This window comes from Mus musculus, chromosome 18, assembly GCF_000001635.26.
Source record: "Mus musculus strain C57BL/6J chromosome 18, GRCm38.p6 C57BL/6J".
NCBI lineage: Eukaryota > Metazoa > Chordata > Mammalia > Rodentia > Muridae > Mus > Mus musculus.
This window is the reverse complement of record NC_000084.6, coordinates 34,552,533-34,579,683: the sequence shown is the minus strand read 5'-3', so window position 1 is coordinate 34,579,683 and position 27,151 is coordinate 34,552,533. Positions and strand designations below refer to the sequence as shown.

Genomic DNA, 27,151 nt, shown 5'->3' with positions numbered 1-27,151 from the left:
GGAACTAGAGGGGATGGCATCACGTGGTGAAGCCCAGAAGGTGTTTGATGTGGCTCAGTGGTTAATTGCTTGCCTAGATTTGATCCTAAGCACCACCACCACAACCACCCAAAAAAAAAAAGAAAAAGAAAGAAAAAAAAAAAGAAAAAGAAAAGGAAGGAAAGAAAAAGTAAATAGCTGAGAGGTGTCTGATTTATCTCATTTACAGCGTGTGGATAAGGTACACATCCTTCAAGAAAGGAGGTCATCTAGAGAAGGTCTGGCGCTAAGGCTAAAAGGGTAAAGATGACCACTTGATTTCCATCCCTGGAAACCACAGAAACACGGGAAGGACTTCACAAAGTTGTTTTAACTCCACATCACATCACATCACATCACATCACATCACACACACTACACAGTAAATAAAATTGTTTTTAAAATTAGTGTGGGAAACGTTAGAAGTGTGTGTAGTACAAAAAGAATAAAATGTGCACGGCTAATTGTTGCCCTAGATTAAAACTAACTAGAGCCATTTAAAACGCGGCTGGAATTGGCCCTCTGCAGCCACCGTTAGGAAACCAGCTTTGGGTCTCTTAGCAACGGGCTTTGACAACACCTGAACAGAGTAAGTAAAGCTTGGGAGGGTCCTGCGTGGAGATTTCCCGAGGGCTCGGGGACTCATCTTTTCTGTCATGCTTAAGCCTGCACCAAGTGGCCCCTACGGGGTGGGGCCCCTTCACTAGGACAGCCGGCTAGGTGCCTTCCTTTACCCCTGAGAGCGACGCTGACCATCCGTCCTCCAACCTCAGTCAAGCGGCTAGGGCTCCCCTTGCGTGCAGTACAAGTCGGATTCTTGCAAAACTGCTCTCGTAGAAAAACATAGCAGTTTCCGTTTTTATAAATTAATCAAATCTAGCACCAAATTTTGCCACAGGCTGATTTTGGGACCAGGACTCCTGTCGTTGCTGTGGATAACTGGTTAGGAGATTTGAAAATTGTACCGGAAAACGCCAGAATGGAGGTATCAATGCCCCTGCCTCAGATATATGTAGAAAAAACCCTAGCCCTTATCAAGCCAGATGTTGTTGACAAAGAAGAGGAGATACAGGATATTATTCTGGGATCTGGATTCACCATTATTCAGGTAACGTCTGCTGTCTCTTTTATTCGTTTTCCGTTATTCCTATATAAATGTAGCCACCCGATTAGATCCTTAGTAACATTAAGTTTACATTTCTAAATATAAAGGTTATATATAACCTGGGCATGTGCTCCACACATGCCTGTGATCTCGGTATCAGGCGCTCGAGGCGGGTCAGCTATGTACTGACTTCCAAGTTTAGCCTGGGAGACCTGTCTCAAAAACAAACAAGATACAAGTAACAGACAAGTTTTTTCACACTTCAAAGGATGGAGAGTACGACATCAAAGAAGCCAACCGCCTTTCCTTCCCTTCCCTTCCCTTTCCCAAGTCAGCTCTAGGGAGGGGCAATGGCTTAGCTACATTCTTTCTCCTGGGTGTTTCTAACATTCTGGATCATTAAATGAGAACCTACTTATCCCTTCTAGGTTATGTGCAATATTCCTGTGCATATTTTGGTTCCTGGTGTCAGTAGGTTTATTTTTGTTTTGTTTTGTTTTTTTTCTTTTGGTTTTTGTTTTCAAGAAAAGATTTCTCCGTATAGCCCTGGCTGACTTGGAACTCACTAAGTAGCCTGGAACTCAGAGATCCCCCTGCCTCTTCCTCCCTTGTGCTGGAATTAAAGGTGAGCACCGCCACAGCCAGCGAACATTTAGAGTTAAAACCAATATTTGTTCTGTAGTTGGTAAACAAAGTCAAAGAAGTCAGGCCTCCCAGAAGACAGTGAGAGATTAGCTTGGACTTCATAGTGAGTCCTAGGCCATCCTGGGATACATGGATGCAGGCCTTGGAAGTAGTGACATATGATCCCAGCCCTAGACATGGTAGGACTGGAGGATCTGAGTTCCCAGTGATCTTGGGCTTCACAGAATTCTTTTTTTTTTTTTTTATGTATGTATGTGAGATGGTTGTGAGCCACCATATGGCTGTTGGGATTTGAACTCAGGACCTTCAGAAGAGCAGTCAGTGCTCTAACCCGCTGAGCCATCTTGCCAGCCCCTTCACAGAATTCTTAACTGTCCTCTAGTAGACAAGGTCTCCAACTAAAAGACAAGTTTATAAATAGATGAAATAGAGCTTAGTGTTTGTAATATTTTGTTTGAATTTTATTCGAACTATAATTTTAAGAGAATAAAACATTTTTATTCTCTTAACTGTATGAATATAGCTGAGTTTGGTGCTTTTTATCCCAGCACTGAGAAGCAGAGATGTATGTTTCTGTTGAGTTCAAGGCCAGTATGGTCTCTATAGCAAGTTGCTAGCCAGCCAGGGTAACATAGTGAGACTTTTATTTTTTTAAGATTTATTTATTTTATGTATATGAGGACATATACATAAAATGTAGCTGTACAGATGGATGTGAGCCATTATGTGGTTGTTGGGAATAGAATTTAGGACCTCTGTTCACTCAGTCTCTGTTTGCTCCAGCCCAAAGATTTATTTATTATTATAAATAGGTACACTGTAGCTGTCTTCAGACACACCAGAAGAGGGCGTCAGATCTCATTACGGGTGGTTGTGAGTCACCATGTGGTTGTTGGGATTTGAACTCAGGACCTTCGGAAGAGCAGTCTTACATGCTGAGCCATCTCAACAGCCTGAGACTGTCTTAAATTTTTTGTTGTTTGTTTTTTTGAGACAGGGTTTCTCTGTGTAGCCCTGGCTGTCCTGGAACTCACTCTGTAGATCAGGCTGGCCTCGAACTCAGAAATCTGCCTGTCTCTGCCTCTCAAGTGCTGGGATTAAAGTGGTGTGTGCCACCACTGCCTGGCTCCAGCTAAGTTTTTTTTTTTTTTTAATATTTTTTATTAGGTATTTTCCTCATTTACATTTCCAATGCTATCCCAAAAGTCCCCCATTCTCTCCCCCCAGCTAAATTTTTTATATAGTATCATATTATCTATTTTTCTAAGTGTTTTAAAATAAAAAACAAAAACAAAAACAAACTGGGGGCTGGAGAGATGGCTCAGTGGTAAGAGCACTGACTGCTCTTCCAGAGATCCTGAGTTCAATTCCCAGCAACCACATGGTGGCTCACAACCATCTGTAATGGGATCTGATGCCCTCTTCTGGTGTGTCTGAAAACAGCTACAGTGTACTGACATGTATAAAATAATTAAATCCTTAAAAATAAAGAAATGAATGAAAAAATAAAGAAAACAGAGTTGGAGTGGGGTTGTGGCCCAGCGTTTGCTGAGCAAGTACAGGGACATGAGCTTGAATCCCCAGCAAGCATGTAAAAGCCAGGTGTGACGGCAGCACCTGTGTGTAATCTCAGTGCTGGGGCAGCAGGGCAGGAGAGTCCTGGAGACACAGTGGCGAGCAACTGTGGCTGGCACCCAGTGCGGACTATAGCTCCACAATATGGCACCTGCATTCCCACATATGTGCATATACACACACGAACACAGACATGTGCTTGTGCCACTCACAGAGATGACATAGTGGGGAGATTTTGACAGAGTTGGGATGGTACAGGAAATACTCAGGGGAACACAAAGTCTTTAATAAATGTTGTTACGGAAACTGAGTACTTGTTCTGGGAGAACTATAAATGGATCTAAGTATTTAACAAACTTGTAGGTGGGGCCAGGGTATAGCTTAGTGCTGGAGCACAGGTTTAGCAAGCAAGGGCTGTGAGTTCAATCACTACCATCTCTCTCAATCAAAAAGAGTAAACCGGGCTGGTGAGATGGCTCAGTGGGTAAGAGCACCCGACTGCTCTCCCGAAGGTCAGGAGTTCAAATCCCAGCAACCACATGGTGGCTCACAACCATCTGTAACAAGATCTGACGCCCTCTTCTGGAGTGTCTGAAGACAGCTACAGTGTACTTACATATAATAAATAAATAAATCTTTAAAAAAAAAAAAAAAAAAGAGTAAACCTATCGGGGCGTGGTGGCACACGCCTTTAATCCCAGCACTCAGGTGGCAGATGCAGGCAGACCTCTGAGTTTGAGGCTAACCTGGTCTACAAAGTGAGTTCCCGGACAGCCAAGGCTACACAGAGAAACCCTGTCTCAGCAAACAAACAATTCAGGTGGACAGTGAAGCTCAGTTGGTGGAACGTGTGACATATTAAGTCATGTCATCCATTGCCAGCAGTGTACAAACCCTGATGGCCCAGTGTTTAGGAGACTGAAGCAGGAAGACCAAAAGTTTAATGGGATCATCCCCAGCTATTCAGTGAGTTTGAGGCTAGCCTTGGGTACATGAGACTCTGCTTAAAAAAAGAAAGTAAAAGGAAGTCTCTCTCTCTCTCTCTCTAATTTTTTGAGACAGGGTTTCTCTGTGCAGCCTTGGCTGTCCTGGAACTCACTCTGTAGACCAGACTCAGAAATTCACCTGCCTCTGCTTCCCAAGTGCTGGGATTAAAGGCATGCACCACCACCGTCCGGCAGGAAGTCTCTTGATATATACTCCAGGATGCCCTCCAACACAGGTGACCTCCTGCCTCTCCTTCATGAGAACTAGCATCAAGGCGTTTCCCTGTGTTTTGTTTTCTAAGAGGACCTCATTGTGTAGGCCATGTGGCTTCAAATTTATGATTATTCTGCTGCAGGCTTCTGAGTGCTAGGATTGCACACACTGTTCCACTCACTAAGCCTCACTTAAGTATGGTAGGCTTTTTTTGTTTGTTTGTTTAAAAATGACTCTGACTTCTGTACCCTGCACATTTACGATGTTTAAAGTTATGTATGTATGTATGTATGTATGTATGTATTATTTTTCAAGACAAGGTTTCTCTGTATAGAGCCCTGGCTGTTCTGGAACCCGCTCTGTAGACCAGACTGGCCTAAACTCAAAGTACTGGGATTAAAAGTGTGTGCCACCACTGCCTGGCTAAATCCTTTTTTAAAAGATCTGTATCAGCTGGGCGTGGTGGCACACGTCTTTAATCCCAGCACTTGGGAGGTAGAGGCAGGTGGATTTCTGAGTTCCAAGCCAGCCTGGTCTACAGAGTTAGTTCCAGGACAGCCAGGGCTATACAGAGAAACCCTGTCTCGAAAAACCAAAAACAACAACAACAAAAAAACAAAAAAAACAAAAAAACAAAAACCAAACAAACAAAAAAAAGATCTGTATCTTTGTATGTGTGTGGGTGTGGTTATATGTGGGGATGTGGTTGCTTCTGGTGGTGAGTGGGGTAAATGGATATGTGTGTGCTGTGTGGTGTGGTTATATGTTTGGGGAGGTGTGGGGGTGTTTATGTGTGTACGTGGTGGTGGTATATAGGTATGTATGTGTGTGTGTAGTGTGTGTGTACAAGTTACCTCAGGCCCCAAACCTTACCTTTTTTGTTGTTTAGAACAGGCTCTCTCATTTGCTAGTGGCTAACTGGGTAATAAGCCTCTACGATGCCTCGTCTCCAAATACCCTCCCTATAGTATACAGGGGTTACAAAGCCACTCTACAACATTGGCAATTAGGGAAATTCTAGGGATTTAAACCCAGGTCCTTACATTTGGCCTTTACAGGTCAAACACTTCTCTATTCACGGAGCCATCTCTCTAATCTTAATTAAAAAACAAACAAACAAACAAACCCACCACCGACAATAGACTTTATAATTAAGTGGCTTGTGTTTATTATAAATTAAAACTCAGAGCCTGGCATGGCGGCACATACCTTTAATCCAAGCACTCAGGAGGCGAGGGGAGGTGGATCTCTGTGAGTTCCAGGCCACCCCAGGAACTCAAAACAACAGCAACATAGCAAACAGTTAGTAGACACTTATGTGAGAGTGAACGATAGACTGGTTGGCTGTTGTCTATGCTACTACTGCGACCACAGTGATGTCTTTGTTTTGTTTTGCTTTAATTTTTTCACAAAATATATATTACATCAGTTGTACCATTTAAACAATTTTTTAAAGATTTATTTATTTATTTATGTGAGTACACTGTAGCTGTACAGATGGCTGTGAGTCTCCATGTGGTTGTTGGGAATTGAATTTTTAGGACCTCTGCTTGCTCCGGTTGGCCCCGCTCGCTCAGGTCAACTCCAATAGCTCAGTCCCTCCTTGCTCTGGCCCACAGATTTATTTATTATTATACATATGTAGCTGACTTCACTCACCAGAAGAGGGTGTCAGATCTCATTATGGGTGGTGTGAGCCACTGTGTGCTTGCTAGGATTTGAACTCAGGACCTTCTTTAGAGCAGTCAGTGCTCTTACCTGCTGAGCCATCTCACCAGCCCCATTTAAACGATTTTTAAAGCACAATGTGCGGCATTACATTTTTTTAATTTTATGTGCATTGGTGTTTTGCCTGCATGTATGTCTGTGTGAAGGTGTCAGAGCCCCTGGAACTGGAGTTACAGACAGTTGTGAGCTGCCATGTGGGTGCTGGGGACTGATCCAGGGTCATCTGGAAGAGCAGCCAGTGCTCTTAACCACTGAACCACCTCTCGGCCCGAGAACTACTTTTAGAAAGGCAGGAGGTGTGTTGTGTCTCCACCTCCTCCAACCCCTAGTAATCACTGTCCTAGTTTTTAACTCCAGAAAATTGACTCTCCTAGCTATTTCATATCATTGAAATTGAGGATTTTTTAAGGTTTGTCTGTTTGGCTTTATTGTGGTGGATTCTCGGAAAGCTCTGAAAAGTTCTCCCTCTGTCCAGCAGGTGGCAGCCGTTTCTCCGTTGAAAACTATGAGTTCTATTGCACGTATTTGGTATCGAGGTTTCTCAAATTAATTTCAAAGGATTTTTCACCTGATTTCATTTTAAAGCAACCAGTAGAATCATTAATTTCGCATTGACTTTAAAGATGAAGTCTAAATTTTTAAAATTATGCTTCAGGAGCTAAGTACCTGAAGAAAGGGCACGTGACTGTTGGGCATGCAAGCAGCCCCTGATTAGGGAGAGTGAGGCAGCAGGGTTACACTGGCAGTCAGCGTGGGTTACATAATAAAACCCTGTCTCAAAACAAGCAAACAGCTTGTATACTGGACACGGTGAACTGGGGTGGACTCCTTATAAGCAAGGAGTCATGTGAGAGCTAGATTTCTTGGCAGCTGGCTATAGAGTTTATCAGAATATTCCTATGTGAGGTCTGGGGAATCTCTAGACCCTATAATACCATGTCTGGAGGCAAACTAGTGTGTATTGTTTCAGAGACAGGGTCTTGCTCTGTAGCCCTAGCCAACCTGGAACTAACCGTGTGTGTGTGTGTGTGTGTGTGTGTGTGTGTGTGTGTGTGTAAGAGACAGAGGGGGTGGGGGAGATGAAGAAGGAAAGGGAGGAGACCGACAGAGACCTGTGCATGGTGTCAGCAGATGGCATCAAATTCCCTGTAGCTGAAGTTACAGGTGTCTGGTGAGTACTCTACTTGTCATGTAGGTGTCAGGATTCAAACTCTCATCCTCAGGATTGCTCAGCAAACACTCTTAAAAATTCTTTTTAGCCAGGTGCTGGTAGCACAAACCTTTAATCCAAGCACTCGGGAGACAAAGGCTTTTGGATCTTTGTGAATTTGAGGCCAGCCTGGTCTACAGAGTAGCCAGGGCTACACAGAGTAATCCTCTTCCAAAAAACAAACAAACAAAAACCAAAAAACAACAAAAGTTTTTATATTTACTTATGTGTGTTTATATATGTATGCACATGCACAGTGGATGTACTGTGGTCTAAAACCTTGAGGGAATCCATTCTTCCCTATGTGTAAATTCTAAGGGATTGAACTTAGAACCTTAGCCTTGGCAGTGGGCCAGGGACCATTTTCTTTAAGTGAGATAAATACTTCCTCTGAATGTATTTAATTACCATTTACTTTCTGTATAATAACGCAAAGATAATTGCAGGCATGTGCCACCATGCCTGTGAGTTACTAACGACTCAGTGAGCTTTGGCGGAGGTGTCACTTTAAATGCTCTTGTCGACTTTGTTTTGTTTACAGAGACGGAAACTACACCTGAGCCCCGAGCACTGTAGTAACTTTTATGTGGAGCAGTATGGGAAAATGTTTTTCCCAAACTTAACAGCTTATATGAGCTCTGGACCTCTTGTTGCTATGATATTAGCTAGACATAAGGCCATCTCCTACTGGAAAGAACTTATGGGACCAAGTAACAGTTTAGTAGCCAAGGAGACACACCCGGACAGGTAATTTCCATTGAAAATGGGTTGAGGGATTGAAGCCTGCCTTAAAGTGTGAAAAACCCCAACAACATAAGAAAGCTGGAGCCTGCCATCTTTACAATGGCTCCACATGCAGGCTTCCTGGCACGTGGAAGTTTCTTACGTGCACTTTTCTCTGGTATAGCACAGTGGATTTGACATTCTCAACATTTCATGTCTATTTTAATACCCAGTGCTACAGAAGGTGTCAGAGAACATCTCACGCGTGGCTGGTTAGCCTTGCATTAAACTGCCTCTAAAGTAGGAGTTACTGATTAATTGGGTTTTTGTTTTGTTTTGAGACAGGGTTTCTCTGTGTTGCCCTGGAGCTCATTCTGTAGACCAGGCTGACCTCGAGAGATCCCCCTGCCTCAGCCTCCAAGTGTTGGGATTAAAGGTGTACACTATAACCACCCTGCTTTTGTTTATTTGTTTTAATATTTTTTTGAGACTAGGTCTTCCTCTGTAGCCTAAGCTGGGCTGTGATTCACTGTGTAGCCCAGGCTAAGCTGGGCTGTGATTCACTGTGTAGCCCAGGCTAAGCTGGGCTGTGATTCACTGTGTAGCCCAGGCTAAGCTGGGCTGTGATTCACTGTGTAGCCCAGGCTAAGCTGGGCTGTGATTCACTGTGTAGCCCAGGCTAGCTTTGAATTTGTGACAATCCTCCTACTTTAGCCACCTCCACCAACTCACAGCCCTCGAAATCCATGTTGGGTTACCGGCATGAGCCACAACCATGACTATGAAGTAGGATTTGTAAAATTACATTTTATTATTTATTATTTGTGCGCATGTGTGTCTTGCACATGTGGAGGTCAGAATACAACTTGTGGGATTTTCTTCTCTCCTTCTCCAACGTGGGTTCCAGAACGCAGGTCATCAGGCTTGGTGGCTTGGTGCTCTTAGCACCTGAGCCAACTCACTGATCCTGAAGCAGGATTTTTAATAGAAAAATAAGAAGTTTTAAAATTTGTTTTCTGGACATGGTAGTACAGACCTTTAACCTCAGGACTTCAAAGACAGAGGCAGGCAAATTTCTGAGAGTTCCAGGCCAGCCAAGGATACGTTGAGAACCTGTCTAGATAAATAAATAATAATAAAATTCACCTTTTCAACATGAGCACTAGTTTCTAGAAATGAAATTGTTATTGCAGTTTTGAATTATATTTCCTTTTCACTTCTCTCAAAATATTTTCTCCCCTTAGAGAAGGCCTGTTTCCATAGAGGATGCTACTGGCATACAGAAAAGTATTTGACCTTCCTCTAAGTAGATTAAAAGTGTAAGATTAAATTAGCGATGACTTTTCTTAAAAAAAAAAAAAAAAAAAAAAAAAAGGCAGAAAAAGGCTGGGAGCGGCTCAGTGGGTAAAATGATTGCTGCCAAGTAGAAGGGTAGAAGGGTCTCAATTTGAACTCCGGACCCATGACCCGGAAGGGAAAAATCCACTCCTAGAGTAGTCCTCTGACCTCCGTCAAGCTCTCTGCTATGCAGAGAACGTCAGAATGTCAGAATGGAAGGACAACATCTTTAATTCTCTCTAGCTTAAGGGCGATATACGGTACAGACGAGCTCAGGAACGCACTTCATGGGAGCAATGACTTCGCTGCCTCAGAGCGAGAGATCAGGTTCATGTTTCCAGCCGGTGAGTCCCTCGCTGTGCCTGCTTCCTCGTCTGCATCTCCCATTTGTCCACCTCTTAAAGTTAGTGTAGTATCTTGAAAACATGGCTGGGAAGGAAGATAGCATTTTCCTCCAAACATGCTTTAGTATATTTTCAGGTTGTGAGTCATTAAAACTTGAAGCTAGAGGGGCCTGGCATGCATCTCTGTTTGTAGGGAGTTTGCTGAGCTCCTGAGAAGTCCTGGGTTTGAATCCCAGCACATGCTAAAGTGGGGCATGGGGCCACAGGTCTGTAATCCTAATGTCAACCCTACAGAGTGAGGGCAGGAGGATCAGAAGTTCAAGTGTTAGCCCTATGGGAAGCTAATCTAGACATCTCCAGACCTCAGCTCACAACAAAACAAAAACTCTCAGCATCTGGGAGGCAGGTGGGAGGATCTCTGTGAGTCCCAGGCCAGCCAGGGCTACATAGAGAGACCTGTCTCAGTAATACAAAAGCAAAAACAAGGGCTGGAGAGAAGGCTCAGCAGCTAAGAGCACTCGCTGCTCTTGCAAAGGATCAGGGTTCAGTTCCCAGCACTCACCACGGTTCATAACTCCAATTCCAGGGAGTCCAACACCCTCTATGACCCCCTTGGGCACCAAGCATACAGCTGGTGTTTGTACATATGTGCAGGCAAAACATCCATACACATAAGTATTTTTTTAAAGCAGAAACAAACAGCAAAACAAGTTTTGAAGCCAAAAGTGGAAAAGTGAAGTGACCTACAGAAAGTATGCTGTGCTCCAGAGAGCAAGTTTCTTTGTTTTCTTCCTTCTCCTGAACTACATATATTTAGGATTGTTTTTCCCCTGTGCTGTTGTAATTCTTCCTACTCAGCCATGAAGCTTCAGAAAAGTGTTCCTACCTGGATCCTAAAAGAGCTAACAGATTATCAAGTGTAACAGATTAACAAGTGTGACAGATTAGCAAGTGTGACAGATTAGCAAGTGTGACAGATTAGCAAGTGCAACAGAGTAACAAGTGCAACAGAGTAACAAGTATAGCATATTAACAAGTGCAATGGACGCAGGCGCAGGCGCTCTGTCTCTGCCCATCACTGTGCCTTTGTTCTGCACTCAGTAAGCTTGTCTTTTTCCAAACAAAACAAGCCAAGAAAGTCTTGAGTCAATGTGAAAATTCCACATCCTTCCTTTCTTCTTCTTCTTCTTCTTCTTCTTCTTCTTCTTCTTCTTCTTCTTCTTCTTCTTCTTCTTCTTCTTCTTCTTCTTCTTTTTTTTTTTTTTTTTGTTTTTTTTGTTTTGATTTTTGAGACAGGGTTTCTCTGTATAGCCTTGGCTGTCCTGGAACTCACTCTGTAGACCAGGCTGGCCTCGAATTCAGAAATCCACCTACCTCTGCCTCCTAAGTGCTGGGATTAAAGGCGTGAGCCACCACTGCCCCAGCTCTATATCCCTTCTTATTTCCTCCTATTTGAAATCATGCAGCTGGAGAGCCTTTAAAAAGCAAATATAGTGAGAAACAGTACGTTGTCTTTTACGTACTGGGGAGTGGACCTAGGGCTCTGTACCAGGCAAACCGTTGCCAGTGAGCTGCCTAGGCCTCCTTTATTTACCTATTTATTTCTAAGATTATCTTAGTCTTGTTTATGTCTATGTGAATGTGTGAGCAGATGGCCTCAGGGCCCAGAAGGCATTGGATCCCTGGAGTTGGAGTCACTGACAGTTGTGCACCACCTTATGTGAGTGCTGAGATCTGAATTTAGGTCCTCTGGAAGAAACATTGACCTTAACCATTGAGCATCCTCCCCAGACCTCCTTTTTTATTTTTTATTTTTTATTTTATTTTGAGACAGGCCTGTATGTCTTAGCTGGCCTTGAACACTGATCTTCCTGCCTCTACCTTCTAAGCGCTGGCATTTCAGGCACGTACTGCAGTCTGGTTTTTCCAGTTCTCTGTTTTGAGGCAAGGTCTCAATATGCTATCCACAGGTAAGCCTGCTTTGATTCATCTGTGTCAGTCTCCTGAGTGGCTGCCAGCGTTGGTTTGGATTGCTTTTCTTCTTTTGTGTGTGGTGGTTATTGCTTTTTTTAAATTTTAAATTATATTTATTTCTCTGTATAATCACAAATTCAGCAAGCACTGTGAAAGGTAAAGTGTGGGCATGCAGTTGTTCTCACAAGGTGACCAGGCAGGAAGGGCACTGTGGGTTTGATGCCAGTCTAGTGAGTCCCACACCAGCCTGAACTACAGTGAGACCCTATCAGATAGCCAGTAATAATATCAATTATAATATTTTAAGAATAATTGTAAAGATGTAAAACTCAAATGTAAAGCTTCCGAGTGTCTCATGACAGTTAAAAACTCTCGAAGGCACTCAAAGGAGTATTAAAGTATTAAAGTATTAAAGAATAGCTGTGTGATGGGGCTGGAGAGATGGCTCAGCAGTTAAAAGCACCGACTTTCTTCCAGAGGACCTGAGTTCAATTCCCAGCAACCATATGGTGTCTCACAACCATCTGTAATGAGATCTGATGCCCTTTTCTGGTGTGTCTGAAGACAGCTACAGTGTACTCATATATAATAAATAAATCTAAAGAAAAAGCTGTGTAATGTTTAATCACTTATATTTCCTTTTTAGTGAGATCTTATTTGTATTTGCAGTGATTATTGAACCCATTCCAATTGGACAAGCCGCTAAGGACTACATAAACTTGTACGTAGCGCCAACCCTACTTCAAGGACTCACAGAGCTTTGTAAGGAAAAGCCACCAGACCCTTACGTAAGATACATTTTTATTCTTACTAGAGAATACGTACTGTTTGTGGTTTTCATATTTAAAAGTGTAAATTTGTTTGTTTGTGACTCAGGGTCTCACTATGCAGTCCTGGCTATTCTAGGACTCACTGTGTAGACCAGGCTGGCCTCAAGCTCACAAAGGTCTACTTGCCTCTGCCTCCTGAGGGCTGGGATTAAAGACACCACCATGCCTAGCTAATATTCATTCTTTCAGTCTGAAGACTCACAGGTTCTGAGGCTTGTTTGGGTTATGTGTTAGCTCCATAGTAACCAAACAGGACAATTTAGTGAGACACTGTCTCAAAATAAAAGTTTAAAAAGGTGGGCTGGTCTTGTGGCCAGAGCCTTTAATCTCTCCACTTGGGAGGTGGAGTCAGGCAGATCTCTGTGAATTCAAGATTTGTCTGGTCCACATAGTGAATTTCAGGCCAGTCAAGGCTATTTAGTGAGACCCACTACAACCCCCTATCCCGGCAATGGTGTGTGTTGGGGGCTGGGGAGGGGTTGGAGAGATAGGCAAAGCATTTACTATGCAAACCTCTTGACCTAAGTTCCATCCTGTGATTCCACGGAATGTAAGTAGAGAATCAGCTCCTGAAAGTTGTCCTCTGACCCCCACAGGTGCACTCTGACCCCCACAGGTGCACTCTGACCCCCACAGGTGCACTCTGACCCCCACAGGTGCACTCTGATCCATATGCCTTCCCAACAACACACATGCCATTAGGGGATGTGGTTTGATAGCAGGGCATTTGCTGGGTATAGCCAAAGCACTGGGTTCACTTTGTGGTGGTTTGAATATGCTTGGCCCACGGGAAGTGGCACTTTTAGATGGTGTGGCCATATTGGAGGAAGTGTAGCTTTGTTAGAGGAAGTGTGTCACTGTGGAGCTGGGATTTGAGGTCTCATTGTGGTACAGCACCCAGTTCTCAGGAGACAGAGGCATGCAGATCTCTGAGTTCAAAGTCATCTACAGAGCCAGGCCCAGCAAGCAGCAGAGCTCTACAGCTTCAGACACATGGCTCTGGCTTTAGAGTCAAGAAGAGAAGGGACTACTGGGACAATTGTTGCTCCTTAGCTTTTATAAGAGTTGCCTTGGTCATGTTGTCTCTTCAGAGCAACAAAACCCTAAGACAAGTTTCCAACATGGAGAAAAAAAGTTATGTCTGGCTTATTTCACTAAGTGTTTTATTAGCCAGACAGTAGTGATTAGCGTGTGCCATAATCCCATCCCTTCCACAGGGCGAATAGTGTCCCATTATATGCATATAGCACATTTTGTGTGGCCACAAGTAGAACTCTTCTTGTCTCTTGACTAGTATGTGCAGTGTTGCAGTATCATTTGTGGATCACGATTGTGTGAGTTCCAGTTTTCAGTTGTGTGTCAATATATAGGAATGCAGTTATTTGGCTCGGTTATTGTTACTGAAATTACTGTTCCCTCAGGAACCACCCAATCTTTTCCACATACTGCTGTTCCATTTTACCTTGCCATTTGCATGGTATGAGGGCTCCAATTTCTCTTTGTATGGCTATCACTCCTATGTTTCTGTTGTTTCTTGCTCATTATCAGCTCCCCAGTAGATGTGAGGATGGATGATTTACATATTCATGATGCTGAGAGCATCCTGCCAGGAGTTTGTGAAGTCTGTATTCAGGTTCATCGTGTGTGTGTGTGTGTGTGTGTGTGTGTGTGTGTGTGTGTGTGTGTGTGTTTGTGCGTGCACATGCTTAAGAGTGCATGAGAGAGAGCTGACCATGGTGGTGCACGCCTTTAATCCCAGCACTCGGGAGGCAGAGGCAGGTGGATTTCTGAGTTCCAGGCCAGCCTGGTCTACAAAGTGAGTTCCAGGACAGCCAGGGCTATACAGAGAAACCCTGTCTCGAAAAAAACCAAAAAAAAAAAAAAAAAAAGAGTGCATAAGAGAGAGACAGAGACAGAAAGAGAGACGGGGTGGGGGGTGGGGGGCTGAGTACTTTGTAACCAGTCTGGCTTTGAACCTAGGCCCCTCTACCTCAGTCTCCAATGTGCTGCGGTTCCAGGCAGGAGGAAGCATACAGCTCTCTGGATCAGCTTTGTTCCTGTGTGGCGTCATTGGCATCAGTAGCAAAGACAGTTTTACTTCTTCCTTTGTAATTTAGATCTGTGCATGACAGTTTTACAGAGCGGGAGTAATAGAGTTTCAAGGTTTTCTGTTTTTATTTTGATTATTTATTTAGTATATAGTTTTAAATTCACTTATTTGGTTTTATGTGGATGAGTGTTATGCCTGCATATATATCTGTGTACTGTATGCTTTCCTGGTGGCTGGAAAAGTCAGAAGAGGACATTGGGTTCCCTGGAACTGAAGCTGTGGATAGCTGTGAGCAGACATGTGGGTCCTGTGCAAAACCAACACGTGCTCTTAATAGCAGAGCCGTGCCTTCAGACACTATTTATTTATTTAATTTTGAGGCAAGGTCTTGAACCTTTTTCTTTAAACAATTTTATTTATTTATTTTATATATATGATGAGTACACTGTAACTGTCTTCAGACACACCAGAAGAGGGCATCAGGTCCCATTACAGATGGTTGTGAGCCACCATGTGGTTGCTGGGATTTGAACTCAGAACCTCTGGAAGAGCAGTCAGTGCTCTTAACTGCTGAGCCATCTCTCCAACCCTGTCTTGAACCTTTTATGGAAAAAAGAATTGATGTTTTTTTCTTTGTCTTTTTACAGTATCGCGCTGCCTGTGCCTCTGGAGGCCAGATGGTGTGAGATCCCCTGGAGCTAGAGTTACAGGTGGTCATAATCTGCCTGACGTGAGTGCTGGGAGCTGAACTCAGGTTTTCTGGAAGAGCTGGACACAGGGCAGACTGCTGAGCCATCTCCCCAGCCCCAGGCATTGGATCTTGGTTCTCCTACTTTAGCTTCCTGTGCCTTGCTTGGCCTGCCTTTCCTTTTCTTTTTTTCTTTTTTTTTTAATTAGGTATTTTCTTCATTTACATTTCCAATGCTATCCCAAAAGTCCCCCATACCCCCCCCCCCCACCTTTCCTTTTCTTTTTAGGCATGATCTTGTTACGTATTCCAGGCTGGCCTTGGACTTTGCTATCCAGCCCAGGCTGACCTCAGATTTGAGGTTATTCTCCCTCATCCCCTAGTGCGGGCTTACAGGAGTGAGCCACCACACCTGGATTCCGTTTTCTTATTCTTTTTATTAACATATAGTTATTCTACAGAATAGTGAGTTTTATCATGACATTTTCATACACGTGCATAATATGGGGTGATTTGTTTTACTTATTTATTGGGGGGGGAGGTTGGTTGTTTGTGTTGAGGGAGGAGGACAAAGTCTCACTGTGAAGCACTAACTGCCCTAGAATTTGTTATAGATCAGGCTGGTCTTGAATGTTGCTTTTAAGACACAGTCTCTCTGTCTAGCCCTGGCTGGCCTATAGTAGATAATGTATTGATCACAAATGTGTGCACACCCCTGTTTAGTTGCTATTGTCCCTCTGACCCCTTTCCTCTTTCCAGTTAGCCTCTCTGCTACTACCATGTCTCTCTGTTTCTTTTGTTTTGTTTTGTTTTTTGTTTTTTGAGACAGGGTTTCTCTGTGTAGCCCTGACTGTCCTGGAACTCACTTTATAAACCAGGCTGGCCTTAACACTATCCAGGTTGGCCACAAACCCTAAAAGGCTTGAGATTGTATGTGTGTGTGTGTGTGTGTGTGTGTGTGTGTGTGTGAGTACATGCGTGTGTGATTGCTGCAGTCTCTACATTGCTACAGTTCTAATGACTTAGCCTCCACTCCTCCCTGCTCTCTTGGCATCTCCTCCTGCTTTGATTCACTGTCTACACTGGGCTTGTTACGGGGTCCACTTAGATCCAACACAACTCAAACACCAGGTCAGACAGGAAACAAGAATGTTTGTAACCAAGCTACTGACCCATCAGGTACGCAGAACAGACTTAGGGGCTGAAGTGCGACACCTCCACCCCCACCCTGCGTGCACCTTCAGCTCAGCACTCAGGGAGCAGAGGCAGCTAGATCTCTAGGAGTTCAAGGCCAGCCTGGTCTACATCGTAAGTTCTAGATAGCCTGGGCTATGAGATCCTGTCTCAAAAAAAATTATTTTTAAGATTTTTAATTTTTCAGTCGATAGGTTCATTATACATCAAAAGGAAATATTTAAATGTTTATTAACTTTAGTTTTTCTTTTTCCATAGCTCTGGCTCGCTGATTGGCTGATGAAAAATAATCCCAACAAACCTAAACTTTGTCATTTCCCAGTGACAGAAGAGCCTTAGATTGCTCCTCAGAGCGAGAGCCAAGTTACCTTACTGTAAGAAGCCGCTCCCCATGTTCTTTACATTAAAAGCATATATGTGTCTCTGTGTGGGTGTATGCTTGCCTGTGAGCGCAGGAACCTGGAGAGCGAGGCATGGTCCCGTGCAGCTGGAGTTGCAGGTAGCTCTAAGTCATCTGGCAGGGGTTGGGGAGCCACACCCGGGTCTGCTGCAAGAGTATATGAATTCTTTGCTACTAAGCCATTAATTAATTAATTAATTAATTAATTAGTTTTTGTTTTTTAAGACAGGGTTTCTCTGTGTAGCCCTGGCTGTCCTGGAACTCACTCTGTAGACCAGGCTGGCCTCAGACTCAAAGACCTGCCTGCCTCTGCCTCCTGAGTGCTGAGAATAATGGTGAAAGCCACCACTGCCACTAGTAAAGAACTTTAAACCCAATATCCAAAAGACAGAGGAAGGTGGACTTCTGTGAGCTTGAGGCCAGCCTGGTCTACATAGTGAAATGTTCTCTTCTTCCTCTTCATGTTATTATTAGTTTTGTTACGCAGTTCTGCTCATGGGACAGAGGGCTTTGTACATGATGCCTAAAGCTCTCCCCCCCCCCCCCCCATGAGCTAGGTCCTCGTTTGTCTTTACTCTAGGCCGGATCTAACTAAGTTGTCCTGAGCAGCCTTGCACTGGGGAGCTTCCTTCCACAGCCTGGATTGCACCATGGTGCAGCTTGAACTGAAATTATCAAATATATTTTGAGAAGTCTGTACCCTCAAATACTGGCCCTGCTCCTTCTCAGTCAGCTCCTTGTAGGACCTGTTCAGATCCAACTGTGATTCAGTCATGGCCCAGGTCTCAGTTGCGGTTTCTGTCACCTCGGTTGCTCTTGGGTTTTCCTCCTGTTGATTCCTTCGCCATTAGCAACAGCTGAGTTTACTCTGTACCTCTGATTGAGACTATACAGTGTCTTTGAAAAGCATCTGAGATCAGGGACTTTCAGGCCTACAGAGAAGCTGCCTTCTAGAGCAGAGTCCACTGGTTTTGGCAGTTTCAGATACAGACTGTGGGACGACTTGATTTCACCACAGACATGCCTGCAGAGGACCTCCGCTCAGGCGGGCGCCTTTCCTATCAACCGGCCCACTGATCCTCCAGGAATGGAAGCCTTGAGTTCTGCCTTTCCATCTCTCATCCAAATCAAAGGCTGAAGACGCTGCCAGCCGTGATTGATGCCTTTTGTTCCCAGACCAAATTGTTTTTTATAGCCCACCCCCTGCCGCTGCCATCTGCTCCAAGGGGAGTCCGGTCCCCAGGCTTCCTGAACAGCAGCTGCTGTGTGGTGGGGCACACTGAGGAGGGGGAGGGGGAGGGGGAAGAGGGGGAGGAGGGGGGGGAAGAGGGGGAAGGGGAGGGGGGAAGAGGGGGAGGAGGGGGAGGGAAAGGCCGGAGCAGCTAGCAGATAGACGGCAGCTAATCCCGCCAACAGCTCCAGCAATGGAATCTTATAAACCGCCGTTTCTCCCCGATTTGCGCTTCATTGGCGTTTCAGGGCTGAGGTCAGGAACTTCTCAAGACCTTCTTCCTCAAGGCTCAAAGTTCCCATCTCCTATCCGCCTTCGCAAACCAACTGTGCTCAGAGAGCGCGAGCACCATCTACGCATGTGGCCTTACAGGCGAGGCAAGGACAGCAGGAGCAAAGGATCTGGGAGAGAGAACTCGAGAGTGTAAACCAGCAATGGCAGGTCACCCTAAGCTAGTTTCCGAGTCCTCTGCTGATCACTGTCAAGGTTCACTTTTCCCATTTTGAGGCAGCATCACATAGATGACTTAATTATTGTCCTCAGTTGCTTTGCCAGGAGCTTATTACTCTTCAGCATAATCAGGACTGCAGTTGGCTAAGTCGGTTTATATGAATAAGCATCATGGGGCTGACAAGATGGCTCAGCGGGGAAAGGCACTTGCAGCCAAACCTGATGACCTGAGTTTGATCCTTGGGACCCACTGTGGAAGGAGAGAACCAACCAACTTCCTTAAGCGCTCTTCTCTCTCTCTCTCTCTCTCTCACACACATTTTTTTGTTTTTTTCGAGGCAGGGTTTCTCTGCATAGCCCTGGCTGTCCTGGAACTCACTCTGTAGACCAGGCTGGCCTTGAACTCAGAAATCTGCCTGCCTCTGCCTCCCAAGTGCTAGGATTAAAGGCATGTGCCACCACCGCCCGGCCACACACACACATTTTAAGAAGAAAAAATAGTAAACATCTCCCCTATGTAGAAGGATACTTAATAAATCTTAAATAAAGATTGTAGAACCCTGATCCTTCCGGGTAGCCTTTATGATGGAGCCAGAATGGCAACCTCTCTGGACTTTATCTAGTGTTTCTTTTTCTTTTTTAAAAGATTTATTTATTTATTTTATGTATTTGAGTACACTGTAGCTGTTTAGATGGTTGTGAACCTTCATGTGGTTGTTGGGAATTGAATTTAGGACCTCTGCTCGTTCCAGTCAACCCCACTTGCTCCGGTAGGCCTGCTTGCTCCAGCCCAAGGATTAATGTATTATTATAAATAAGTACACTGTAGCTGTCTGCAGACACACCAGAAGAGGGCTCCAGATCTCATTACGGGTGGTTGTGAGCTACCATATGGTTGCTGGGATTTGAACTCAGGACCTTCAGAAGAGCAGTCAGTGCTCTTACCTGCTGAGCCAGCTCACCAGCCCCTATCTAGTGTTTCTGACCCTTGCCAGTGTTAAGAGCATTTCAAGCGGTCATTAGCATATCTATTTGGTCAGTGCCTTTTGGTGCCATACGATGGTTATACCAGGAGCAGCCTGAAGCAGTCTGTATGTAGACAGAAGCTTTGGAAATGAACACCTTCCCCTCCGTGGTGCAGGCCTTTGTGTCAGCATGGCTCTCCCCCACCCACAGACTGGACACATGCTAAGCCGGCTGCCCTAGGCTTCCTCATCCCAGTTACAGTGTGGCTGCTATGAGGATTCCAGATTCCAGTTTAGTTTAGTTTGATCGGTTTTCGCCTTACAGGTGTGGGCTCAATATACAAAGAGCAAACTGTTATCCATTCTTTCAAGCCTTTCAAGGATGGCTAATAAAGAAAAGACCTACACTTGAGAGAACACAGAATATGTCCTAAATGAAGTCAGGTCATAGTGTTAAGGCCATCATTCCATCAGTGAACTCACAGTTTTGTCCATCTTTCTAAAATGGGTGGAGGAGCCCTGCCTCCTTTTATATAGGTTGGTACACTGATTGCTCTAAGCCCCAGGCACCAGCCTGTTTGATGGAGTGCAAGCCTTTGCATGTTCTCTGTTCAGACAGCATCATAGGTATCCCAGCTCTGTTCCTTCTGCCTTAGCCTCTTGAATACTGGGCTATGGGCCTGAGCCACCACACCCAGCTACAGTCTTTTCTTCCCTTTAACATTTCTTTATTTAGTGTGAGTGGTGTGCAAATGTCACAGTGCTATAGAACTCAGCGGGCTATGGAGAATCAGTTTTCTCCTCCTAACCTGTGGACTCTGGGAACCCTCAAGCCTTTAGGCTTGGTAGCAGGCACCCTCACCCTCTAACCATCACCAGCCCCCTTTTCACTTTTTATTTTCTTCTTTTCTTCTTCTTTTTTTTTTTTTTTTTTTTTTTTGGTTTTCTGAGACAGGGTTTCTCTGTGTAGCCCCGGCTGTCCTGGAACTCACTTTGTAGACCAGGCTGGCCTTGAACTCAGAAATCCGCCTTCCTCTGCCTCCCAAGTGCTGGGATCAAAGGCGTGTGCCACCACCGCCCGGCTCTTATTTTCTTTATTTCACCTTTTTTCTGTTCCTTTATCCCCTCTTCTTTTTCTTCCTTCTTTCCTTCCTTCCTTTCTCTCTCTCTTCTCTCTCTTTTCTAGAGACAGTGTCTCATGTATCCCAGCACTGCCCAGACTCGACACGCAGCAGCAGATAGCCTTGAGCTCCTAGTTCTCCCCCTCTGCATGCTGGGATTGCAGGAGGGCAGCAGTACCTCTAGGTTATCTGGTACTGTGTTGAGTCCAGGGCTTCCTGCATCCCAGCCCTGCCATGACCTCTACATAGTTGCCCCAAGGCTGTGAAATAAGCGTGTCACAGAGCAGAGGAATGAACACCCTTGTGTATAGGGATATAGCTCAGTTGGCAGAGTTTGCCCAGCAAGCATCAAGCACTGGGTTCAGTACAGAACCACATAAAGCTGGGCATGGTGCCATGCTTGGGAGGGAAAGGCAAAAAGTCCAGCCATTCAAGGTCATTATCGCCTTAGTTACATGTCAAGTTCCAGGCCAACCTGGAGCTCACGAGAGAAAGCCTGTCTTAAAATAATAAATTATTCATTTTATATGTGTGAGTACACTGTAACTGTCTTCAGACAGATCAGAAGAGGAAGGGCATCAAATCTCATTACAGATGGCTGTGAGCCACCATGTGGTTGCTGGGAATTGAACTCATGACCTCTAGAAGAGCAGTCAACACTCTTAACCACTGAGCCATCTCTCCAGCCCTCAGCCTTTCTTTTTTTTTGTTCTTTCCTTCATTTCTCCCCACCCCCCACCCCTTTGTTGTTGTTTTAGTCTAGACAGGGTCTTACTATGTAGCTCTGGCTGTCCTGGAACTCACTCTGTAAAACAGGCTGGCCTTGAACTCAGAGATCCACCTGCCTCTGCCTCCTAAGTTCTAGAAGTGTACTACCACACTCAGCTAGCCTGATTTCATTTAGAACCCCAGACTGCCAGCCCAAGAATGGCACCAACAATGGGCTAACCCCTCCCCCATTAATCACTAATTAAGAAAATGCCTTATTGAGCTAGAGAGATGGTTCAGCGGTTAAGAGCACTGACTGCTCTTCCAGAGGTCATGAGTTCAATTCCCAGCAATCACATGGTGGCTCACAACCATCTGTAATGAGATCTGATGCCCTCTTCTGGTGTTTCTCTAGAAACCAACAGTGTACTCATATATAATAAATAAATCTTTAAGAAGAGAAGAGAAAATGCCTTACAGCTTGCTTTTATGGAGGCATTTTCTCATTTGGAGTTCCCTTTTCAGATAACTCTAGCTTGTGTTGAAGAATGAAAAATTACTGGCCTCTTGTGAGAACATGAACTTTCACCTCGGAGCCCACCCCCTCCCATCTGGAAAACATACTTGAGAAAAAACATTTTCTGGAACAACCACAGAATGTTTCAACAGGCCAGATGTATTGCCAATCACAGGATATGACTCTTTGGTTGAGTAAACTTGTGGTTGTTAAACTTCCCCTATTCCCTCCCCATTCCCCCTCCCAGTTTGTGGTTTTTTCCTTTAAAAGCTTGTGAAAAATTTGAGTCGTCGTCGAGACTCCTCTACCCTGTGCTAAGGTGTATGAGTTTCGACCCCAGAGCTCTGTGTGCTTTCATGTTGCTGCTTTATTTCGACCCCAGAGCTCTGGTCTGTGTGCTTTCATGTCGCTGCTTTATTAAATCTTGCCTTCTACATTTTATGTATGGTCTCAGTGTCTTCTTGGGTACGCGGCTGTCCCGGGACTTGAGTGTCTGAGTGAGGGTCTTCCCTCGAGGGTCTTTCATTTGGTACATGGGCTGGGAATTCGAGAATCTTTCATTTGGTGCATTGGCCGGGAAACAGCGCGACCACCCAGAGGTCCTAGACCCACTTAGAGGTAAGGTAACAAAACTAGCCAGCACAAGTGGTCCCTGCCTATGTCAAGAATCAGGATTAGGGGATAAAAAGCTGGGTCAGCTGTTAAAAGCCCTAGCTGGTCTTGCAGAGGACCCAGGTTTTTTTTTTTTTTTTTTTTTTTTTTTTTTGGTTTTTCGAGACAGGGTTTCTCTGTATAGCCCTGGCTGTCCTGGAACTCACTCTGTAGACCAGGCTGGCCTTGAACTCAGAAATCCGCCTGCCTCTGCCTCCCGAGTGCTGGGATTAAAGGCGTGCGCCACCACGCCCGGCTAAGGACCCAGGTTTGATTCTCAGCACCCATCTAATGTATAGACTGTCTGTAACTCCAGTCCCATGGATCCAGTGCCCTCTTCTGGCTGGGCTCCTTTGGCATCAGGCGCCTATTTGGTGCACAGACAATATGCAAGAAAATACCCATTGTCTTAGTCAGGGTTTCTATTCCTGCACAAAACATCATGACCAAGAAGCAAGTTAGGGAGGAAAGGGTTTATTCAGCTTACAGATTCACATTGCTGTTCATCACCAAAGGAAGTCAGGACTGGAACTCACACAGGGCAGGAAGCAGGAGCTGATGCAGAGGCCATGGAGGGATGTTACTTACTGGCTTGCTGCCCCTGGCTTGCTCAGCTTGCTTGCTTATAAAACTCAAGACTGCCAGCCCAGGGATGGCACTGATCACTAGTTGAAAAAATGCCTCACAGCTGGATCTCATGGAGGCATTTCCTCAACTGAAGCTCCTTTCTCTGTGATAACTCCAGCTGTGTCAAGTTGACACAAAACTAGCCAGTACACCCATATACATAAAATTATGAAATGAAAGCAAAACCCAAAACTAGGCCTAGTGAGATGGCTCATTGGATAAAGTGGTTTTTCTTAAGCACTGGATCCCTAGAACCCCCATCAAGGCCCTTGTGTGAAGCCATGAACGCGAACCTAGGGCTACAGTGAAGATCTCATCCCAAGAAGAGTTAAGACCCACGGCCTTCATCATAACTTTCTTTGGCAAGTGATACAACTCACATAAATTCCTTTGAAATTTGTTCATGTTTGTGTTGATACTTTTTTTCAGGCTTCATCTGGATTCTCAGACTTTCTATTGGGAGACAACCACTGTTGGACTAGCTGGACCCTAGCCTGTAAGCCACTCTAACAAATTCAAATATATATAATTCTACCATTCCTTTTATCCATTCTGTTTCTCTAGAGAACCCTGACTAACACACCGCTCATGGATTCTTGTTTTCCATTACCGTACCATACTCCCCAGCTTTGATGTAAGGAGAATCAAATACATGATGGGAAGACACATTCTTAGCCTTCACCCAGTCCTGTCCTCCAAACTCTAGAGATTATAGAGTCAACCTGAGGACTCAGGTGAGAGAGAAGGGCTCTGGGAGGGATGGGAAATGTAGGTTGCCAAAGACCCAAAAGATCTCACAAAGCTCCCTACTGTGCTGGCCCTGGATTAACCCTTCATTTCCCAGGAAGAGTTGTCCTCGATGCCTTGCTCTCCAGGGGCTCTTGTGTTAATCTATGGAAATGACCAACTGAGTGTGAACGTGAATGGTTTTGCTTTGCAAAACAAAGTTGGTAAAAGTGCCTCTTGCTGACTGACTGAATGCTGTCATCAACCCCATTCGTGCCACCAAAGGAAGTGAAGCTTCAATTTCCTCCTCTGCTAAATAACAACTTATCATACTGATTATGACCCTTATGCCCAAGGCAAAGGATTTTATTTCTGTGTGTGTGTGTGTGTGTGTGTGAGAGAGAGAGAGAGAGAGAGAGAGAGAGAAGAGAGACAGAGACAGACAGAGACAGAGAGAGAGAGACAGACACACAGACAGACAGACACACAGAAAGCCGTAATAATAAACTACTCCTTCCCAATTTTCCCTCTATGCCCCCCACACCTGATTGACCAAGGCTCAATGGAAAAGCCTGTTCTCTGTTGTCAACTGTTAGAGGAACAAAAACCTTATTTCTGCACCCACAGCCTGTCATGATTTTACCTTCCCACTAAGAAGCATGGATTTGTTTAAAACTAAAAGACTACAGTAGGCAGAGGGCAGGCAGCGCCTTCCTGTTCTGGAACTACTGCTCTCTCTGCTGTCCAGGTGCAGACAGACGCAGCTAAGTTTAACCCCTGGGGTCTCTGCCCTGGGCAGTCCATTAGAATGTTTATCATAGGGCATGCTGTAACTATGCTTGCTTTTATGCGTCTGTTGAGGCTGAGTACAAGTATTTATTACTATCATTATCATTATTTTGTGTGTGCATGGTTGGGGGGTGTGGCACGGCAGCTTGTATAGAGGTCAAAGGCCAACATGGAGAGGTTCTCTTTCAATCTTTATCTGAATTTCAGGGACTGATTTTCAGATCATTAGGCCTGAGTGCCTTTATCTGCTGAGCCATCTTACTGGCCTTGCGCTCACACGTGTGCACACCCTCCCCCCGACATAATGTACATATGTGTTTGTAGGTATGCACATGAGCGAGCATGTGTGTAGAAGTCCAGAGGTTGACATCAAGGTATTTGTTTGTTTGTTTGTTTCGAGACAGGGTTTCTCTGTATAGCCCTGGCTGTCCTGGAACTCACTTTGTAGACCAGGCTGGCCTCGAACTCAGAAATCCTCCTGCCTCTGCCTCCTGAGTGCTGGGATTAAAGGCGTGCACCACCACTGCCTGGCTGAGACATCAAGGCTCTTCTGCAGTTGCTTATCACCCTATTTTGAACCTGGACCACATCGCTCAAGCTAGGCTGGTCAGGAAACTCCAGAGATTCACCTGTTTTTGCCTCCCCAGGGCTGGGATGACAGAAGTGTGCCACCCTGCCCGGGGATCTGAGGCACAGAGTCCTTCCTCAAAGATTGAGGCCAGTTCTAACCTACATAGCTGGTTTTAGGTTAGCACAAATACAGAGCAAGACTGTCTTGAAACAGAGACAAGCTGGGGGCATAGCTTGGCAGTAGAGCACTTGCCCTTCATGCACAAGGCCCTGAGTTGGATCCCAAAACTACAAATAAAACAAAAATCCAGGACACTTTCCCGAATGACAGAGTCATAATAATTGCACTTTCAATAAAAGTCATAAACTAAGACATAATAGAAAGAATCCTATCTTTCTAGAGGCCACTGAATCTAATGGGATTTTGATGATGGCATTATGGTCCTACCTCCAAGAGAGAGGTGTGTCAGCTCCATTGTGAGTTTTTATTTTTGTTTTTGTTTTTATGATAGAGTCTCTGGGGGAAAAAAGATAGTGTCTCATGTGTCCTGTTCTGGCCTAGAGTTGACTAGTGAGAAACTGGAGTGTTGGGGCTATTCTCATAGAATTAGGGATAGTTGAAGACTTGAACATAAAACATGGGGCCTTAGAAGACAGAGGCTTGGGCTGGAGAGATGGCTCAGTGGGGAAGAGCACTGACTGCTCTTCCAAAGATCCTGAGTTCAAATCCCAGCAACCACATGGTGGCTTCACAACCACCCATAATGAGATCTGACTCCCTCTTCTGGAGTGTCTGAAGACAGCTACAGTGTACTTACATATAATAAATAAATCTTTAAAAAAAAAAAAAAAGAAGAAGAAGAAGACAGAGGCTTACCAAGTGTCTTACAAGCACCTGTCCCAGGAAGAGAAGCACTGTCATTCCTTCTTCTGATGGCCTTTCAAGACAGGGTGCACGGCTGGATAGGAGGTGCCTGGCTGTCATCTCAGGACTTGGAGGCTGAGACATAGGCTCTCTAGTTCAAAGCCAGCCTGGGCTGCATAGCAAGGCCTTGTCTCAAACAAATAAATAAACTCAGGACAATCAATAAACCCCAAACAGTGTGTGTGCTGTTCTTTCTTTTACTTTCTTTTCCCTCTTCCTCCTCTTCCTCTTTCTTCTCTTCCTCTTCTTTCTCCTCCTCTTCCTCGTCCTCCTTTCTAGACACAGTTTCTCTGTATAGCCCTGGCACTAGCTCTGTAGAACAGGCTGGTCTGGAACTCAGAGATCCGCCTGCCTGCACTACCACACCCAGGTTCTCTCTCTCTCTCTCTCTCTCTCTCTCTCTCTCTCTCTCTCTCTCTCTCACACACACACACACACACACACACACACACACACGCAGCTGAGAATAACTGTAAATTCCCTATCCTTTTGTCTCTGCCTTCCAAGTGCTAGAATTACAGGTATGTGGCACCACACCAGCTAGGAAAGGACATCATTATTTACTGAGAGTTTTAACCTCAGAGTCAGATAATTACGATTTTTAAAAAAAAAGTTCTCTGAACCCCAGTGAAATAATTTTTTCTTTGGTTGTCTGTTTTTTTTCATCATTATTTTGAGTGTATGTTCTTCGACACCTGGTGCACCAACCACAAGGCCCCTCTGTACCCAACCTCCTCCTTGTCCACATCCCCAGACCCCTTTCCATCGTCTCTCTAACTAACTTCTCTGACAAAGTTCAGTCTGAGAATCCAGGGCTTAGCTAACTGTGTCCATGCCTCTCTCGGGATA

At 44.8% G+C, this 27,151-nt stretch overlaps 1 protein-coding gene across 6 annotated transcripts; it reads left to right on the top strand.

Moving 5' to 3' along the window:
* Window positions 1-531: 531 nt before the first annotated feature.
* Window positions 532-17,050, top strand: Nme5 (NME/NM23 family member 5). 6 transcript variants are annotated; one of them, XM_006526319.2, is made up of 7 exons: window positions 532-607; window positions 917-1,126; window positions 8,023-8,228; window positions 9,786-9,886; window positions 12,530-12,648; window positions 15,388-15,470; window positions 16,881-17,048. In XM_006526319.2, the coding sequence occupies exons 2-6, from the start codon at window positions 998-1,000 to the stop codon at window positions 15,424-15,426; spliced, it is 594 nt and encodes a 197-aa protein (XP_006526382.1). In that variant the 5' UTR covers window positions 532-607; window positions 917-997; the 3' UTR covers window positions 15,427-15,470; window positions 16,881-17,048. The 6 variants fall into 6 exon arrangements, 4 of the variants coding, with proteins under 4 accessions (XP_006526382.1, XP_030106487.1, NP_542368.2 ...); NM_080637.4 differs by lacking the exon at window positions 15,388-15,470 and having other exon boundaries at window positions 569-607; window positions 16,881-17,050; XM_030250627.1 differs by lacking the exons at window positions 8,023-8,228; window positions 15,388-15,470.
* Window positions 17,051-27,151: the final 10,101 nt, after the last annotated feature.